At 35.5% G+C, this 21,249-nt stretch overlaps 1 protein-coding gene across 2 annotated transcripts in view; it reads left to right on the top strand.

Annotated features, from left to right (window-relative positions):
* ITGB8 (integrin subunit beta 8) overlaps positions 1–21,249 on the top strand; it is an 86,851-nt gene that overhangs the window by 45,850 nt on the left and 19,752 nt on the right. For both annotated transcript variants that reach the window (XM_081283764.1, XM_081283763.1), the window contains exons 4-7: positions 5,313–5,559; positions 7,022–7,187; positions 7,764–7,922; positions 19,661–19,756. In XM_081283764.1, the coding sequence (XP_081139890.1) occupies positions 5,313–5,559; positions 7,022–7,187; positions 7,764–7,922; positions 19,661–19,756 (668 nt within the window). The remainder of the gene's footprint in view (positions 1–5,312; positions 5,560–7,021; positions 7,188–7,763; positions 7,923–19,660; positions 19,757–21,249) is intronic.

The raw sequence follows: 21,249 nt of genomic DNA, 5'->3' as shown, positions 1-21,249 counted from the left end.
CCTTATTTTTACATATCAATCTTATGTAAAAATAATAACAAAAATAAACTATTGATTCTAGTTGTTGTTCTCTAAGGACAATGAGATTCAAACTTTAGGAAAAATGAGAGAAGGGAATTCTCTAATTTTAATTTGGAAATAATACTTGTACGTGATAAAGATTAGACTTCTACTGATTTAAGAAAAATTTCAACCTTGATTTATTTTAATATTATAAGGGGAAAATTCCTGTAATTTAGGGAAATTTAATTTAAAAAAAATCTGGAATGTTTTATTCTTTCTTAATTTCAAAGTTAACCTCCCTCCCCACAAAAAACAGAGACTCATACATTTCCCCGACCCTGGCACATATCCCCATTTACTTCCCCCTCCCCCAAATTCAGAAATGTGCTCCAGTCTGTGTCTTTCTGTTTTAAATCCAATCCTGTGTCAAGAGGACTTCTCCTTCCTCTGCTCAAATGTAATGAGTAAACTTTGGCTTCTTCTTCCTCCTACAGTTTTCCACATTTTCTTGTGATTTTTCAATTTCATCTTATGCAGAACATTTTTTTTCAGTTGTCTTTTCTTAGTGCCAGCCATGTTTATTGTAGCCAGAACATCAGAGATGCTCACATTATTATTGAGTAGTTTAGAACACATTCTAACCTCTTTTGTTTCTTGGGGCTATTCAAACTAGTCACTGGCAATATGTCTAAGTAGGTCATCAACTTTCCTCCAAGTCCTTTTTCTCATTCTGTGTCACAGACTCACTTCTCCCCTTTGAAGTTCATTGAAGAAAATAAGGATTTGATCCTTTAAAATCTCAAAAGAGATGAGGAGTGAGCATCCCTGGCAATAATAAAGGTGGCAGTGTGAACATTTTGGGGCCAGGTGATATTTTTCCTCTTAAAGAAACTCCAAACTCTTCCTACATTATGGGAAAGAAGTTCTAGATACTAGCTTCTTTCTCGTCCTTTAGATATGGTGTCCCCAAAGTACTTCAAACACAATGTAGTCATAGAACATGGAAAAGACTTTTATATTGTACAGTTACAGACTATGCATGTGCCAAACACAAAGACTTCAGAGACAAAAACACTTCTTACCCCAATGTTGTTGTTTAGAATCTAGTAGTAGTAATGGTAATAACTACTTACACATGTGTATTTACCAGGTACCAAATACTGTTAAATATTCTACGCAAGCTATCTTGTTCAGTAGCTCTTAGCTACTAAAGAAGATAAAGATGTTCTGTATGGAATCTCATAATTATATGGTAAACATTATAATGGTTGTATGATCTGGTTGTTATGGAAACACAGGGAGGGATAACCCCAATCCAGGGAGGAGCAGATTACTGAGCAGTGTCTCCAAGCAGTAATTACATAAAAAGAGGGAGGGTAGGACACCACAGGCAAAAGAAGTAACATAAACAGGGAATAGGAATATATATTTGTGGTGTGTATGTGGGCACTTATAAGCAGTTCTGTTTTGCTAAAGATGTAGATAGAATCAAAATTACAGAGGCACTTTAATACACCATGTTTAGCCATTTGGACATTAACCATCTGATGGAGAGCTACTGAAAAATTTTAAGCAGGGAATGACAGAGCAATTTTCAGTTTTAAAAAGATGGACTCATTGGTGTTGTGACTGCATGAACGTGACATGCTAGAGGAAGACAAATGAAGAGACTATGGGAAATAATCCAGGCAAAATCCAAGAAAGGCTGGAATGGATAGGAATCTCTTCTCATGTTGTGATATACTGTAGGAATTCATTTCAAATATTTAACTCAATGAATAATAAGGAAATTGACTCAAGAATAAGCTACAAGATTTCTACTCTAACGCCCCTAAATGTGTCAGCAGTATGAGTTTATGCTAAAAGATTATAAATAACCTGATTCCACCTTGTATTTAGAAGTCTAGATCCATAAAAGAAAAAAAAATTACACAAAAAAAACCAAGGAGGAAATGTCATGGTTAGCCCCAAATTATAGTCAGGTATAACTACTTTCTTCATAGTTGGCTTTAGCCAGTCTTCAGCTATGTTTAGTGGTAAGAATGGGCTGTTTAATGATGGAAAAACAAAGTCCTAAAATTGGTGAGAAACTGTGATTTAAATCCCATGGGGGAAAAAAGGAAAATAGATAGTGCTGCATCTAGGAGAATCTGATGATAACTTAAAGACATACGCATAAACACACACCCAAATAGATTTTTAACATTTACCTATCATATCACTGGCCCTTACCAACCCCAATTCAAAAACAAGTCAATTCCAAGCCATTTTGTAGTTTCCATAAACTAAATTATATTCTCAGAATTGAGTGCATATTCCAATTCAAAGGCAGTTCCCAAAGACTTTGGCAGAAACTCAGTAGTTTTGAAGCTGGATAGTAAATTTTTTTTCTTGTTTTTATCAACTAATCTATGCCAGTTTTGTGGAATACACAAGCACAGTCCAGCTCTGCATAGCTCCTCTCTCGGAGTAGCATCTAAGGCACTGCTGTCTTCTTTAATAGCCTCATGATGATGGTAGTCAGACATTGCCATATTTTTAGGTATGTTTCTTTCTGTGCCAATATGTTAAATCCTTCTCTAATGTCACCTGGTCTTTGATCCCTGTGTTGGTAGTACCCCGGTATGAACTATGTTGGTGTTTTACATAGGGCCACAGTACTCACCCTGCCATGAATAGGTACTTCTGCTGCCTCTTACAGTGGAATACTAATGCCTACAAAACATGTCTTCAAGACTTTTCTCCCTCATATATAATTATACAATCTAAGGCCAGCTTGAGAGCACATTGTGGGGAATGTTTTAAGCTCTCGGGCAAGATGTGGTAATCCAAGTTTGACCTCTTCAATTTCCTTCTTAACAAACAAAGTGGGATTTGGGGTCAACCTATCTAGAGCTAACTATCTTAAGCTGACCACTTAAAGCCAGAATGTTACAGGAAACTCAGGGGCTTTGCCATGTAAAAGTAGCAATTATTGCTCTCTCTAGCAATGACTAAAAGGACTGTGTATGGAAAGATTCTCTTTTCTCATTCTTATCTTGAAAGCTCATCTTATTGAGCTTTCAGTCCACACTGAAGAGTTTGGCTGACCAGGGCACCTATGTGAAGGCTAGCATCTATGTAATCTAAAATCAAGCCACAGAAACCAACACCCTTAAATCCTGAGCATTTGATAAGACTTCCTTATAGCTTCTTCTTTCCCGAGGCCAAAAAGACAGGTTTTGCTTCCTAGACCATTAACAGATGGCATTTGCTGAGGTCCCCATGTGGCTAGTATTTGGTTGGAATGCTCTGAATAGCACAGGACTCCAAGGACTGTCCCTTTGCTGGGACTACATAGACTCCTCCTTTCTGCTAAAGTCACCAACCCACACCTTAGAGACCCCTGTGCAATATGATGAATATCTGTTGCATGTAGTAACACCTCTTTAATAACAAACAGCCATTCATGTTTAGGCAGTCACCATAAACTGCAGTGATTCACCAAGATAAAATTACCACGTGGCCAGTGCCTCAGGCCTTCAGCAAGACACCTAAACCAACAGTTAAAAAAATCAACTAAACCATTTCTACCTTTTTGAAAAATCCTGACCATACACCACGCATGGTGGTGCATGCCTGTAATCCCAGCTGATAAGGAGGCTGAGGCAGAAGAATCAAAAGTTCAAAGCCAGACTCAGCAACTTAGGGAGGCCCTGTCTCAAAATTAAAAAATAAAAATAGAAAAGGCTGGGGACATGGCTTGGTGGTTAAGTGATATAATCCCCAATATAAAAATAAATAAATTTAAAAAATTTAAGAATAAATCCTGACTACACATTAAAGTGCAAGTCCCTTTATTACATATTCAAGTTCAAGTCCCACAAACTACGCTTCACAGTTGTGCTATTTCTCATTAATCTGGCCCTGAATACCAGTTTCTAATATTCTCCTAAATTTAATTTATCCACCCAAATTGCAGAACACTTCACAGGAACAGGATTGTTCATAAGAAGTCCCAAAACTAAACAAAATAAATCTCTGGAGACAGCTCAGAATCTAAAGGGAATCGGTGAGGGAATGGGCTGGGCTGGACTAAACAAACCTGATTTCTCCTTCCAAACTCTTGAGCTACAACCCTAGGAGCATTGTACTAAAGGGGTTTCCTGTACATACAGAAAATCAGGAATGAATCAATTGTCCCCTTTTCCCATAATTATTATTATATGCCGGTAAACCTTACTATTTGGAATTCCTTTGAAAACATTTGATTCATGAAATGATTTAAAAGAAAATACTGCTACTTTAAATTCATTAAGATTTGGTCAATCTGGGGATTCCTTTAATAATAATACCTGTCTATCAATTATGTATACAAATTCAAATTTATGTTTAAAAAAATGCTTTCCACTCAAAATAATCTCCAGGAACAATTAATCAATTAAAAGTATTTCCTTTATTGTTTAAAACTATAAACAATTACTTTTCCCAATATATTTTAAATTAAAAGCAGACCTGCCAACTCTAGGGGAATGGTCCAAGTCCTTGAATCAAATGACATAACAGAGAACTAAATTAAACATTACAGACAGTTGTCCTTGGGAATCACTCCCCATTTCTCCTTGGGGTGACTCTCTTTCACATCCACTTATATTTATATCAAGGCCAAAGCCTCACCTCAGTGATCCCTCTCCAGTATGCATTTATTTAATCCCCATTATGTGTTAGGTGGACATCTTCCAGGTCTTCAACATGGTACCACTGGGTATGATTCTTTAGGTCACTGTCTCATTCGATAACTGATGAGAAGAACTTTATCACTTAATTCATTGATGAAATGCTTATTATTTTGAAAAGTTTAACATACTGTTCATACAAGAGTTTCTCATCTCATATATAAATATGCCTTAACTCAAAAGAATGAATTTACACCTGCATCATTCAATCATCTTAAGTTATCTTTCTGGTTTGCCTCAAATCATTCCATAAGCATACCATCTATACCCTTTTGAGACACTGTGCTTTTTTAGCTACTGAGGGCAATAGGCCACACAGGTTTGTGTGGTGGTATCTTGTTACATTATATGGAGCTGGTCTATTTGTTATCATCTTTGTCAAGCCTATAGAACTGTGAGAAATGCATTGTAGAATTTGGAGTCTAATAGATTGATTTTTGAAGTGCCTTATAACTATTCAAGCATATTCTAAACTTCATAATATGCAAATTTGTGATAATTGTTCATGGTGCTAAAATGCAACTAAATTATTGACAGCATATCCTGTGATATGTAAAATGAAGACTATATCATCATTTTCTTTCTTTGAATTAGGAGCTGAAGCTAATTTTATGCTGAAAATTCATCCTCTGAAGAAATATCCTGTGGATCTTTATTATCTAGTTGATGTATCAGCATCGATGCACAATAACATAGAAAAATTAAACTCCGTTGGAAATGATTTATCTAGAAAAATGGCATTTTTCTCCCGTGACTTCCGCCTTGGATTTGGCTCATATGTGGACAAAACTGTTTCACCATACATTAGTGTCCACCCTGAAAGGATTCATAATCAATGCAGGTATCTAATGCTTGATGCTGTTAATAGTAAATGTATTTTTCCCTGTAAAATCTCATTTGTTTGTTTCTATATGAAGAACTTGGCAAAATTTATATTTTTTTCTTATTAAGTAAGAATAAAAAAATTTTCAGGAAGAAGTTTGTTCCTATATGAAACTTTTATTTGTACCTTGGGTTTTAAATTTGTTATTTCTTCAAATATTATTTATCCAGTATTTATCACCACAAAAAAAAACCTTACTTTTTATTAGTCACTTTGCATTAATTTCCAATAATCATGCTGTCACATATAGATTACTTGTCTGGATATTCTATATTTCTCCTTTCTGACTGTTCCACATTGGTGAAATTAAGGTTTGACACATTTATAGTCTTTTTCTTGCCAGTAGTTCATTTATCTGACTATTGCTGTCGTGATTGGGTTTAATTATGTTCCTTCTTACATGACCTCAAAGAAAGTTCAGTTATCCCACAGAAAGGTGTCAAAGGATGGAATTGATGTCTGAGACTTTTTTCTTATCATTTTGCAATTTGGATTCTACAGAGTACATGCTTAGCGTGAAAAGAGAACTTACCTAAGTTACAATTTCTCATACATAATACCTATGGCCTGCTGAGTATTCAGAGAAATAAATCTGTATAGTTCTGGTTTCAAAAGTCATTTTATTTTGATACATGTCCTATTTTTATAATTGCTCAACTCATCGTACACTGCACATTCCAATGTACCAAAATAACTCTGTTATCTGTTTGACCAGAGGAGGGCTGATTTATCTCCTAATGAAGCTTCCTGAGTCTCTCCTTGAAGGTGAATAACCCTGAGGAGTGGTTCTTACTTTCTGAGATATCATGGGATTGTCAAAACAGTTTTAATGAATTTTGATAGCTCATCAATAATCAACAACAAGCACCACTTTAAAAATTAGTGCAATGCTGTATTTTTAGAAATTAAAAAATATGATATTTCAACTAAATTTCCAAAAATATTTCCCCAAACATATTTCTCAGCACTCTCAAAGAATTTAAGATTTTTACATTTTCTTTGATTTCTCAAGTGAGAACATATTATAGAAGAATGTATTCTCCTCCTCTCTCTTCCTTGTCACTGATGTTTGCAAAGTTATCAGTGGCAAATTCTGATAGGAAATTACTGCAAATTCTTATGCTCCTCTTAGGAATTCACAGCATATCAAAAGCCCTTAGTTGTCCTACATTTAAAAAAAATTAAACCTTTTTGTTTTTTTGAACATCAAACCTTATAACTCTATTTCCTGCTCACAAGGAAATGTTCACCAATGTTAAACTTCTATCTAATTTGATAGATTTTTGAGTTTTAAAATTTCTCTGGCAAAAAGATTCTACTTCCATCTCCTACCATCTCCACAAATTTTACTGTTATTAGTATTCTGAAACTTTATGAAGCAAAGCAAAACAGACTTTGCACTTCTTCTTTTCCCATATAGTGACTACAATTTGGACTGTATGCCTCCCCATGGGTACATCCATGTGCTGTCTTTGACAGAAAACATCACTGAGTTTGAAAAAGCAGTTCACAGACAAAAGATCTCTGGAAACATAGACACCCCTGAAGGAGGGTTTGACGCCATGCTTCAGGCAGCTGTCTGTGAGGTGAGAAGCTGCATCGTTGTTGTGTGTTTTAGTGCTCAGATGCCACATGTTCCAAGAATCAACGTTTTTATTTTGTCTTTGATTTATGGAGTGAAAACATAGTACAGAAGAATACTTTCTCCTCTTATGGTCCCCAGTGTAACTCATTGTTACTCAGTGTTACAGAGGGGCTAAATTGGGAGAGGGACATGCATATACAAAGGAAAGAGTAACTTGCGTACATGGCTCAGGCCTTTCTGATTAAGCTGCTTTTCCCTGCTTCACACTCTAAGAAATCATAAATGGCCTGTGGTCCCATTCACACGACGCTATGGCCCTGCCTTGTAACTTGGCTTTTTCTTTCTCCAGTGGAAACTAGCAGTCTCTAGCCAGGAACTAAGTGTGGTCCAATGACTGTGGTGACACAGAGGCTAGAGAAATAAACGTGAATGCTATTGATGAAGCAGCATTGTACATGGGCACATCATTCTAGCCTGACTTCATGTTTGTCAACTCAAACGTATCCTTTACTTGAGGCAAAGACCACAGTCCAGATCCATGTTATTGTACAAGATCTAATTACATGTTTATTTTAAGAGTCACATTGGATGGCGAAAAGAAGCTAAAAGATTGCTGCTGGTGATGACAGATCAGACATCTCATCTTGCTCTTGATAGCAAATTGGCAGGCATCGTGGTGCCGAATGACGGAAACTGCCATCTGAAAAACAATGTCTACGTCAAATCGACAACCATGGTAATGTAGCAAGAGCTCCTCCGCAGCTATGACTCTTTGGATTAAAGTACAAGTTTAAATTGGCAACTCAGCTGTTCTTGTGCCAGCAAATAAAGAAGCAAGACACAGAACCAAGATAAGCCAGGAAAGAGGACGTATGAAACCATATAGTCTATAAATGTTGCCCAATTAAATATATGGCTTAATTATTTTGACAGCATCTAGTAGTGAGTCTTTGATGAGCTGCAAGCCACTGTATAATACTTTAGAATAAAAGGGATACAAGAGTTTCCTTTTCATGTAATTTATTTAAAGTAAAAAACACATGCCTTTACTTCTTACTGGTGATACATGTTTGCTATCTACAAACATACTAAGGAGTGCTCATGAAATGTGGTTGGCTGAAGGAATCTTCATAGTACAATAGGTAGAAGCTAAACAGAAACCAGGAAAATGAAACAGCTAACTAAACAAGGAGATTAGTCTAGTCGGTATGTCACTTCCTCCCTCTGACACTCATCTTTGTGTAGGGCCGCTTCTTAGATCAGCAGGTGCCTAAGTTGCTTCCTGAGGGGTAGTATAAGCTTTGAATCCTATGTTTAAGTGCAGTCTTTTAGTGCCACAACTTCCCCAGCATTAGTCTATTATATATATAAAAAATGGACAACAAAGCATCATTTATTTCTGATGTTGACACCTATTTTATACATTCTTGAAAATGTTATAACAGAAATTGTAAAATTGTCCAGTTCATGGGTACTGATGTCTGGGAGGTTTTTCCTACAGTACCCTTAGGCCGAAAGAAGCTTCGTTAAGAACCTAGATATAAATACCTTACCTATTTGTGCCTGACAACTTAGCAATCAGTTAAAAACATTACACTTGATTGAATAGAATATATAGATCTATATTTATGTCATTTTTAACAAGTTACCCATGAACAGGAATTTCCTAAACTTTGTCATCAGAATGGATATTGCCACACTAATTTCCAGTTCCATGTTGATATTTGTGTTGACCACCTTGGCTAAGGTCTGATGTAAGGTCTGATAAATTGTGACCTACTTCCAGGTAGTAGTGTATGTCTACTTGACAGATGCCACCACTATATTGATGCCCTTGTAATTTTGAAACATTTTGTCTTCTTCTATGGGTATGCTGTGGTGCTTGAAGACACCTTGCCCATACTTTGGGAAATGCAGTAGTAGAAGCATATGAACTATGTTTAAATTTGTGGGGTTCCCATATATAAACTTTAAATAGGTCATTAGTTAATCTAGAACGTTCTACCAGACATGTTGAAAGTCAAGGGGTACGAATGTATGACCAGACAAAACAAGTCCGACCCTTGGATAGCGTATCTAAAATTTGGAATTTGGAGTTATCCCAACACAGCCTTTCCCTTTGCAAATTCTCTTCTACCCAGGCTCCTTTCACTTTGGCAGACCTGCCTACTTCTTTGTAGTCACTTCTTATCTATCTTTTCTCCTGTTTAACCTCTTTTCATCTGAGGTAGAATTCTTATTTACTTATTGGGAGTAGAGAAGGAGACAGGAGGAGCCATTCTATTGAGAAAAAGAGAAGCTTTTTTTTTTTAAGAAAAGGAGAAGTAACAATGGCATTATTCTCAAATTGCAATACTCTTTTGAAGTTTTGCCAAGTTACTGAAGTCATCTCTTCATAAGTGTATTTGAAAGGATGGTGATGCCTCTCTAGGGAGGATTGCTTAAGGAAAGAAAGAAAGAAAGAGAGAAAGAAAGAAAGAAAGAAAGAGAGAGAGAGAGAGAGAGAGAGAGAGAGGGAGGGAGGGAGGGAGGGAGGGAGGGAGGGAGGGAAAAGAAAAAAGAAAAAGATAGGCAGTGAGGGAAAGAGAAAAGAAAAACTGATGTCGTAAGTTTAGATTTATCTCACGTCATAGATAACCTTAAAGAAGTAAATTGCAATTCTGGTGGAATTTTAGACAGTGTTTGGGGTTTTCCATGTCAGGAAATTGAACCAACTACTGTGAACTTCTTTTACCTTCTTCGTCATCTTTTCACCTGTTTAGGAAATGACCTTTCCACATGTCACTCACTGGTGAGATTGAGGAATCCAAAAAGGAATGTGCTTGTTAATAACATGGAATCTTCTTATTTCAGTTATCTCAGGTCTGTGTTTTAAAGGATTCTCTTCCTAAGAATTCTCATTCCTCTCTTTTCTAGGGATGCATCCCTAAACCAAAAGAAGCTAAAACATTTTGATGGATCCCTTGGCCATGCATTTATTTATACATACAATATGTGCAACTTCTCTATAGCCCCTGTATCTAAAGCTACCTTGATCCTGACTCTAGGCATAGTTACCTACTTGTTTTGAAATGACCCTATTTCTTTCCTGTTTGTCTATTCTGAAGAAATGTCAAACTTCTTATTAGTTAAACAAGTAATCAAACACTTTGATTCCTGGCTTTATCTCCAAGCCAATACCAGTAGTGTTGAGCAGAATCCAAGCTTCTTGGTCCAACATTCTGGTTCTTTGATTTCTGAGGCGAAATAATTAATAAAATATCTTTTGTATGTCTAAAATATAGGGGCTAGAATTCTAGTCTTGAACACATAGCTATTTCATGAAGATCAATGTGAATCCCAGAGTAACAGAAATTACTTTTGAGTATGTATTAATTGAAAGCACCATAGCAAACTTTTTTCATATAGTGTTAAATTTATCTGAACAACTCTATAGGGTGGTCATATTATCATCTTTTTACAAACAGAATTATTGAGGGTCAGAAAAGTTAAGTAAAAGTTGCCTGAGGACAGAGAGCTTAAAACTTAGTAATTGCAAATCTGGGGCGGGGTCCATCTCAAATTTTATTTTAAAATCTTTACTCTTAACCACTTTGTCAATGTCTCAACCAAAAAGAAGAAGAAATAGGGAAACGATGTCTTTGGAGTCACTTCTAAATTCTAGTGTCCACTCTTAAACTCTTGACTCATGGAACTATAAATCAGATGATTTGGCTGATGTAAATTACATAACAAGATATAATTTAAAGTAACTTCTGTTTACACCTTTTTCATATTTGTACATGGTTATTGGCAAATGGTTTTACACCATTGAATAAATTATATTTCCCACTGCTTTTTCTGCAAGATTAAATGCCAGAATATAAAGCTTGAGTAATAATGTAGTTCTATAATTTGCCTGATTAAAATGACAGTTTCAAGTACGGCATTGCTTCTGAGATGGTAGATGTTAATTTAAAATTGTTAATAGTGTAGAAACTAAGGGCCTAGAATTTCATCCTGTCTCCCCACCCAGCTCCTCCAGGGTTATTCCCATCCTTTGTCAGAGCCCTCCCAGAAACCATTCACCCCACCCTTGGTAGAAACCAAGAATAGCACAATGACCTTCAGTTACACTGAAAAGAGACCAGGGAGCAAGAATGTGGGGGTTATCCAGCGAACCTCATCAATGGGATTTTCAGATGTTGATATGACTCTTGGTACTGAATAGAGGGATTCAAATAGGCAAGAGCCTACCTTATCCTTATGGTATGTACAAGTGCATACAATGTATTCACTCGTACTCCATAGATTAGGCCTAATGTTTCATTTTCCACAAGGCTTCTCCTGTGCCCCATCACTCTATGATCAATGGGTCTTCATTTTCTCCCACATACCTCCTTATAATTCCCTACTGCTGGCTCCAGAGCTCATGCCTCTCCTTACAGTGTGTTGGGATAGACTAGTTGCCAAGTGGATCAGCATCTTAGATGATGAGGCAGGTCGGCAGAGGGCATGTTAGGCATTGTTGTACACTTACATTTCCTTGCAATAGTCAACACTGTGCCTCTTTTCCAGCAGTTTTTTGAAGATGTGCTGGACTTTTAGTATACTTGTTTAGGGAACTTTTCTTTTACCATGAATTATACACAGTTTTTCTAGAATTGCTGCTAAAGAGAGTTTGGGAACATATTGAACTAATTTTATCCATAACTTTGCTATGTGAGTTAACAAACATTTATAAAGTTATTATATTTATTTCAGGGGATGTTTTTCATCTGATAGAGACATTTTTGACGTTGTCTATGATATTTATAACTAATATTGATATCAGACAGAGTTCCACTTAAGGGGATAATTGTAATCTTTTAGTAAAGAAATGTGTTAACGTTTTGTAGCTCCTTGACCAAGAATAGCTTCTTTAATTTCAGAAAGTGTTAAAAAAAAACTGTTTGCTTTAAACTTTTCAGCTCTAACTAAATCTCTGCTCTCTCTTTTCCTGTTTCTGAGCTTTTGTGTCTTGAACACATACTATAAAAATGCTAATTCACTGAGCATTTGTGTTGAGCCAGGCACTTAAAATATATAAGACTAGCTATTGGAGAGGATAAGGCAGGAGGATCACAAGTTCAAGGCCATCCTCAGCTACTTAGTGAGACTCTGTCTCAAAATTTCTTAAAAATTTTAAAAAGGGTTGAGGCTACAGCTTGATGGTAGAATCCCCCATATTTAATCCCCAGTAACAATAGTAACAGCAACAGCAAGACTAGCGAAATGTCTGACTTCAGCTTGCTGAATTTGCTATTTGAAATCGTAAATGCCATGAGAATATTTCTACCTTTATTTTTTTGAAACCTAATTTGAATGCTTTTCATGTCCTCAGAAGAGTAGCCAGGAAATGATCTCTGCAAACAATATTCATCTGGATTTCTTTTTCATGGAATGCAAAGGTTATAGGCAGAAATTTCTTATCACAGGCTCAGAGGAGCCTGACGATTTTTAGTGCACCTCTGAAATAGGATAATATGAAAGTTCGAAAAGGTAGCCCAATAAAATCCAAATTTGACTTGAAAATTTATGGAAAGAAATATTCTAATTAATTCAGGTGTTCTGATTAAATCATATTTACCCAGAAAATTGTTTGCTTTAAACTTTTCAGCTCTAACTAAATCTGTACTATCAGATTGCTTGCATGTTATTATCTCTCTCTTAAGATACTATACTTACTTATTTTTAAATTTTTTGTCATAGCTTTATTGAGGGAAAATTAAAGTACAATAAGATACACACATTTGAAGTATGCAATTTAATCAGTTCGACATGTAATGTAAGCAATACAATCAACATAAAAAGCATTTCATTGCTTTTTATTTTTAATTTGAAATCATGCAGATTGTGTTTCCTGAATGACTTATTACACTAGAAATCAACCACCTTAGCTGGGCGTGGTGGTGTGTGCCTGTAATCCCAGCAGTTTGGGAGGCTGAGGCAGGAGGACCGCAAATTTTAAGCCAGCCTTAGCAATAGTGAAGCGCTAAGCAACACAGTAAGACCCTTCCTCTAAATAAAATACAAAATAGGGATCTGGGTGTGTTTCAGTGGTTGAGTGCCCCTGAGTTAATTCCTAGCACAAAAAAAAAAAAAAAGAAAAGAAAAGAAAAGAAAGAAATCAATCACCATAAGATATATAAAACCCCATCCCCACATGTCGACTATTTCAAAATTAAATGACACACTTATAAGTCTCTCAAAGGTCAAGGAAGAAAGCACAAGAAAAGAAAATTAAAAATGCTTTGAAGTAAGTGATAATACGAGCCTAAAGTATCAGGATCTGTGGGATGAAACAGTACTCAGATGAACATTTATAACTTAAAGTACTTGTATTAGAAGGAAGCTAGAATAACAATCAAATTATTTTCAATCAAATTATGTAGTAGGAAGAAAAAATAAGAGTAGGATCAGAAATATATGAAATAGAAAGAAATAATACAGGTGAAATTTGATAAAAATAAAAAAGTCTAATCAAGAAAATAGAAAGAACACAAAAATTAATATCAATGGAAAGGAAGCTATCAAAATAACCCAACAGATGCTAAAAGTATTTTAAGGTAATATTACAAATGTATGGCAACATATGTGATAGCTTACATAACATGGTCTATATTAGAGAAGGATCTGTGTGCTGCTGAGAAGGAAGTGTATTCAGTCATTAATGGATGAAATATTCTATATATGTTAAGTCTAAATTATCAATTATATTTTTGACTTCTATAGTTTCTTTGTTTAGTTTTTGTTTGGAGGATTTATCTGGTGGTGATAGAGGCATGTTAAAGTTACCCAGCATTATTGTATTGTGGTCTATTTGATTCTTGAAATTGATAAGGGTTTGTATGATGTACACAGATACTGCATTTTTGGGGGCATAAATATTTACAATTGTTATGCTTTGTTGACATACAATTCCCTTAAGCATGTATGAAATGTCCTTCTTTGTCCCTTCTAATTAACCTTGGCTTGAAGTCCACTTTATCTGATATGAGGGTAGAAACCCCTGTTTAACTGTCCATGTGAGTGATATGTTTTTTCCCATCCTTTCACATTCAATTTGCGGACACCTTTGCCTATGAGGTGACTCTCTTAGAGAAAGCATATTGGTGGGTCTTGTTTTTAATTCAGTCTGCCAGTCTGTGTGCTTTGATTGATTAATTTAGGCCATTAATGTTCAAGGTTATTATTGAGATATGATTTGTATTCCTGGTCATTTGGGCTTATTTCCAGTTTTTTATTTGAATTAGTTTCTCCTTTATTAACTATTCCTTTAGTGTTATTCCTCCCTTTGCTAGTTCTCACTTTTTTTATTTCTTCTTCATTGAATATTTTTTTGTTGAGAGTGTTCTGTAGGGCAAGCTTTTTAGTTGCAATTTTTTAACTTTTGTTTATCATGGAAGGTTTTTATTTCATCTTAAAATCTGAAACTTAATTTTGTTCAATATGGGATTCTTGGTTGGCATCTATTTTCTTTCAGAGCTTAGTATAGGTTATTCCAGGACCTCCTAGCTTTGAGAGTCTGAGTTGAAAAATTAGCTGAGACATAAATTGTTTTCCCACTATACATAATCTATATTTTTCTCTAGAAGCCTTTAAAATCTATCCTTATTCTATATGTTAGGCATTTTCATTATAATGTGCCTTGGTATGGATCTATTGTAATTTTGTACATATGGGGTCTTGTAAGTCTGTTGTATTTGATTTTCCATTTTATTCTTTAGGTTTGGGAAGTTTTCTGATATTATTTCATTGAAAAGATTGTGCATTCCTTTGGTTAATATCTCTGTGCCTTCATTTACCCCTATAAATCTTAAATTTGGTATTTTCATGTTATCCCATAGTTCTTGCAACTTCTGTTCATGGTTTCTTAACATGTTCTCTATGTGATTAACTCTGTTCTTAAGATTATGTATTTTGTCCTCATTGCTTGAGATTCTGTCTTCCAAGTGGTCTAGTCTGTTGATGATGCTTTCCGTTGAAATTTTAATTTGATTTATTGTTTTTTTTCATTTCAAGGATTTATGCTTCCCCGCCCCCCCCCCGAAACTCTGCCTCTTTATTGAAGTAATCTTTCACTTCCTATTTTTTCTCTGATTTTATTTTTTATACCATCCTTTACTTCTCAGATTAATTTAACTATGTACATTCTAAACTCCCTCTGTGACATTTCTTCCACTGTGTTGTCCAATGGATTCTGTTATTGGAGTATCTTGATTTGTTTGGGAAAATTTATTCCCTTGCTTTTTCATGTTATTTGTGGGTTCAGCCATCTCACAGTATGGATCTGAAGAAGTAGAGTTTCTACATTGGGGACTTATAGTGTCCCTGAAGATTTCCAGTACCTCACTGTTTAGGGGGAGACAAATAATAATAACAACTAATGCAAACAATAGACAGCATTAAACCAAATATTTCCTACTGTGATGTCTACTTACTTCATTAAGTAGAGTATATGGCTACACTTGGGGCAAGTACCACAAATTCAAACACCTGAGGGATCAGTTATGAAGAGTTAATAAGTGAGATGGGTCCATTAAGGCAAATCCAAGGACCATATCTAGCATATGTAGAAATGTCTCTTATTTAGCGTCTCTTGTTAAAACATGTCTTTTATTGATCAGTGTGTGATGTCTGTCCCTTAACTTTCATGTAACAGCACTCAGCACCCACTGAGTTGGAGCTACTGCTTTACTTGTGTCTTAAAAATGAGAAAATGGAGGTACTAAGGAATCAGTCCCTCACCTGTAGTCACTCCCCTACATAGCTGTGGATGCCAAGCAAAGTGACAAAAGGATAGAACCCCCCCCACACACTCAACTTTAGTTTGGGCTTGGTAATTATGGAAAGACAGGTGAAAGCCTTTATGCATTCACCCACTTATCCCCACTGTCAGTGTGAGAGGCAGCTACTGCTATTTCTATCAGTTTATGCACATGGAAACTGGATTCCAGAAAAGTGTAGATGCCCAGTAACATAGTATATTAGTCACCTTTCTGTCACTATAACAAATACTGAAATAATCAAATTATAAAGACAAAGGATTATTTTAGCTCCTAGTTTTGGGGGTTCTAGTCCATGATAAGTTGCTCACATTGCTTTGGACCGGTGGTGGCACATAATGGTGTCAGCAAGTGGTGAAACATAACCTCTCACCTTGTGGTCAGGGATCAAAAGAGTGAACACACCTCAACGATCTATCAAAAGGCCCCACCTGTTGCAGGTTTGACCCTTCATAGGACCTTTTCCATATCCAGACACATTTTGGTGGTTGCAATCAGGTAATGGAGGTGCTACGTTCTACTGGGTAGATTCTAGGGTTGCTGCTAGACATCCTATACTGCAGAGGACAATCCCCAAACTAGAAAATATCCAGCCCCAAATGTCAGCAGCACTGTTACTGAGAAACCCTGGTCTGTGCAGTTAGCACTATGCTGCCACTCAAAGAGGACACAGGCTAAGGCAATGGATGTGAACTGAAAATGTATGCTTCAAACTTTTTATCTCCAAATAAATCTCTGCTATCAGACTGCTTGCATATTATTTGTCTCTCTTCTCTAAAAAGTGAACTCTAAAAAATAAACCAGATAATTAAATATTTTATTTAACTAAGTTGTTAAAATATTACAATATCCAATACTACAAATTTGAAATTATTTTATAAACTTTTAATTATTAATTTTGTTGAAGGTTAAAGGTTTCTTAAACATTTCCCTTTCATCCCCCAGGTATACACATTTTTTAAAATTCTACCACATCTCCACAGTTAGCTCTGTAACTGAACTTGCTCCTAATGAACCTTTCATGCCCCTCTTGCCTTCTGAAATTTATGAGTCACTTCCCACTGCCTTCACTATCTAGTAGCTGTTTTGGCATATTGCTTTGCCTTCTCCCTTTTGCCCCTGAAATGCCTGTTATCTCTATTAATTATTCTCAGAGTTTGGAGAAACAATGTGAACCAGGTTAGACAGAGGGGGAGTGAGACTTGAGGAGCAGTGACATCATCGAACAGCACAGCTGGCTAGAAGGGAGTGTGTTCTCCTGCCAGCAAAGTAAAAGACATAGGAGATAAGATACTTAAAGGATATGCTTCATTGAGGAAAGGGGAAGGGACTTTGGAAAGGTCTATTCATTCTGAGGTCTCTTGTCAGCAGTGGTTTATTTAAGCATCTGTTATACATTTGTAATAAAAAAAATCTGCCTCAAGGTACTTGGAATTTTCTTTTCAAACTGATTTAGCTTCAGGGTTCAAAAAACATGTTCTTTCAAACTTTAAAAATCTGACTTTTTAATGAGCTTCTGACCAAACTAGAACATTCTCGATTTAAATTTTGTGTACTTTTGGTCAATGTGACTTCCTGTTTATGGAAGGAAGGAGATTAAGAAGGCTCCAAAAGCTGCATACACTCATGACTGTTCTTTAAATGTTGATTTTATGTGATTTAAATATAAACTGATTAAAATTATATGGGTTAAATTTTTCTCAAAATATGAATGGTTTTATAAATTAAGAGGAGTAAGTACTTGACGAGTTGCAATTATTTTTCTGAAAGCAAAAATATTTGAAAAGTAGTTTTTACCATCAAGACAAAAATCCCATACATCAACACTTACCTTGCATTTACTTGTTCTCTTTAATTTACTAAGCATTATGCAAAGTATCATAAATCTATTTTAAGATTATACATTTTGTTAGGAAAAGGAATGAGAATTTAGCTGGCAGAATTTATATGTGATGAATTTCTTTTTCTATTGCTTTAAAAATTACATTTTTAAGAATTTTTCTGGGTAGAATTTTTCTTATGCAAACCATGTGGTATGCTAAGCTCGTTATAAATTAGTTTCGTATCACATTTAAACGCAACTCATGAAAATTTGGGTTGCCTCTATCACAGTAGACAATATAGAAATGAAAGTATATTTGTTATGATTTCTCCTGGATTTGAACCCAGGGCTCATGCATGCTATGTACATGATGTACCATTGAGCTACCCCAAGCCCTGATAGGATTTTTTGAACACTACTTCTTAGGTCTATATACATAAATTTAATATGTGGGTCACAGAACTTGGATTATAAGCAAAAGTAGTTAATTTAGCTTTTGTACAAAGTTTGTGTCATTACAAAAATACAGAGATATTCACCAAGTTGATTTAGTGAAATTTTCTCTTAAAGCAAACAGTTAATATTGGATAGTGCAACCTGGAGCAAAACCTTGGAGTAATTTGAACTTGAATTATATAATACTGGTTAGGTTTAGTCACAAAACCCTTGGTTCATGCAATCAGCACCAACAAATAGGCAAGGCTACTGCAAGTGGAGTTTGACACCATCTCTCTGAGAGATGTCTAGTACGAACTTATAAGTTGAGATTATCACTTTTATTCCTAGAAGAGAATTTATAAAAAGAAAAAAAGCTACTAAGTCTAACTGTATAACATTGCATGGCAATTTCTATGGTTGTCAATTTCTCATATTTTCTAAAATAAATTTTATTCCCTTCCTCCTCCTCAACCCTAGCTTTCTCATCACCACAAGGAATGCCACAAACAGCTCTGCATTATGTTTTATTCACCTAAGTAAAACAGGTTTATGATATATATCATCTGACAAGAAAAATTAAGTATGATAATAAATTAAAAGATCTTTAATCTACACTTTGTATGAGAAGTTAGAAATGAAAAGTCACAATGGCTATTAGTTTTGAGTACCTACTAGATGCAAGAAGCTACACTAAATAGTTCACATATTATTGTTATCTCTTTAATCTTGCCAGTAGTCATAGAAGGCAGATAACAGTCACATGATACAGAGGACGGAAGTGAGACCTTTTGTCATAAAGTGACAAACCTGTGATTTGAGCACAGAATTTTAGGCTTCTAAAGAGAATTTATTTGAATCAGGTTACAAATCAAATATGTGTGTGTGTGTGTGTGTGTACACCTGCACACATGTGTTTACAGGCATATACATGTACACAGCATTTTGCATTTCAACACATGCTGCTGAATTTTGCCTCAGAATATGGTTGTCACTAATGTGTCTCTATTTCTGAATATTAAATTATGTTTCAATTATATCACTTTGAATCCAGTGTTAATCAGAAGAGGTCCTGGTCATTTTTTGTACTACGCTGAATGAGGTTTTTAGGGAGCTTTTTCCTATAAATTGTCCCTAACGCATTAATATTTTTTAGCATGTTAGCTTATTCTTTTTTATTTTAATTTGTTATATATGACAACAGAATGCATCACAATTCATATAACACATATAGAGCACAAATTGATGTTATATATGAAAAGAATTTAAATATCTCTAGTAAAACCATAACCTTTCCCTAGTGTATGTTGTTGCATAAGTCACAAGGCTTTCTTCATAGTAGCTGTTTGGATGTGTGTGGGGCTGAGCTACAAATTTTCATTCCTTTCTTTATTTCATTATCCATTGCAGGAACATCCCTCGCTAGGCCAACTTTCGGAAAAACTAATAGACAACAACATTAATGTCATTTTTGCAGTTCAAGGAAAACAATTTCATTGGTATAAGGTATGTCAATTCCTAAACATGCGAATTAGAATGTTTATATTAGTAGTCGAAATTAGGGCACTTCTTGGAACCAGAGATAAGAATTTGAAATTATATAATCTGAATTTAATAATGTATTAACTAAAGTACATTTTATTGTATCTTAAATTAGCATTTAAGTACAAATTCGACCTAGGTTTGTAACACATAGAAACAAGTCATGCACTAAATGCTGTTTGAGAATTATATCTAATATACATAGGCATAGCCTAACACTGAAGGACATGATGGATGTGACAATAACAAGAAAGATTCTTATCAGGTGAAAGTACTTCACACTTCATATCTATACCTTTCATGTCCAGATTCCTGCTTATAATCTAGCCACGGACATATTCTTACCATAGGCTAAAGTTAAAGAATTATCTGCTTGATTTTCCATAACACCAGGACATCTAGCTTTGGTGTATATTTTCTACTAAAGGACCAGGAAGAGCCTAAGAAGTGACTGAGCCAGCCAAATTCCCTATGCAGGTGTGGTTTCAGTGGTGTCCTGAATCCTCCGGGGCAGTTGCTCAACATAGAATTCCTCTTCTGTGCCTTACTATAATTGTCTTTTGTTTTTTTTAGGGTCTGTCTTCTAGAATCTCTTTTCTTCATTTCTGTAATGCTGTGGTGTCCTTGTTTCCAACATGCATCGCTATCCACCAGATCTTCATCTCTTTACTATCTTTATTTCTTCCTTCTACTTTCCAACTGCAAACTTCTCTCACTGGCTAGCTGCAAGCACCCTTACTTACTTTTTAAAACTTTAGAGAAACTGCATTATCTTTTGGTTTCAACGGATACTTAAAATCATTTTCATCGTCCACAAACTGGTGTTACATTCTCTGATTTACCTAACACCTAACAGCCACATTTGTCATCTGAAAGTGCCACTTTAATCATATCACTTATTCCTTTAGAAATATGTAGTGAAACTTTAGTCCCTCCCTGATTTCCATATACCATGAAGCCAAGTTTTAAGGTGATAACAAATTAACATCCACAGAAGTAGGGCTCTGACCCAAATAAAATGACTTTAACCATTTTAATAACAAGAGAAACAGTGTCTACTGACTGAGTACTTAACTATTGCCAGGTACTGAGTTCAGAAACACCAATGCATCTGAGATCTTACCATCTCACTGAGTGAGGGCAGTTTTATCAGTCTGCTCATTTTAAGATGGGGAAACATTTTGAGAGGATAAATACTTGCCCAGAGTTCTCTAACAACTCAAATCTTGTGATCTTAACCTGTAAGCTGAATAGTTGACTTTGGAATACCATGTAGCTTTGGATAGCTTTTGCTTCCTCTTTGCCTATTGTTCAGAGTGTTATTGGTTCTCCCACATTCTCCCTTGTCCTTTATAAATTTGCCACTGACTGATAAACCATAAACCGGGTTTATTATTAACTGAATTGTAAGCAAAGTAAACATCATCAGGCTCCAAAAGCCGGATATGAGCCCTGCT

The sequence above is a fragment of the Spermophilus citellus genome (genome assembly GCF_964194105.1).
Source record: "Spermophilus citellus genome assembly, chromosome: 3".
Lineage (NCBI taxonomy): Eukaryota > Metazoa > Chordata > Mammalia > Rodentia > Sciuridae > Spermophilus > Spermophilus citellus.
This window is presented reverse-complemented; position numbering and strand designations above follow the sequence as displayed.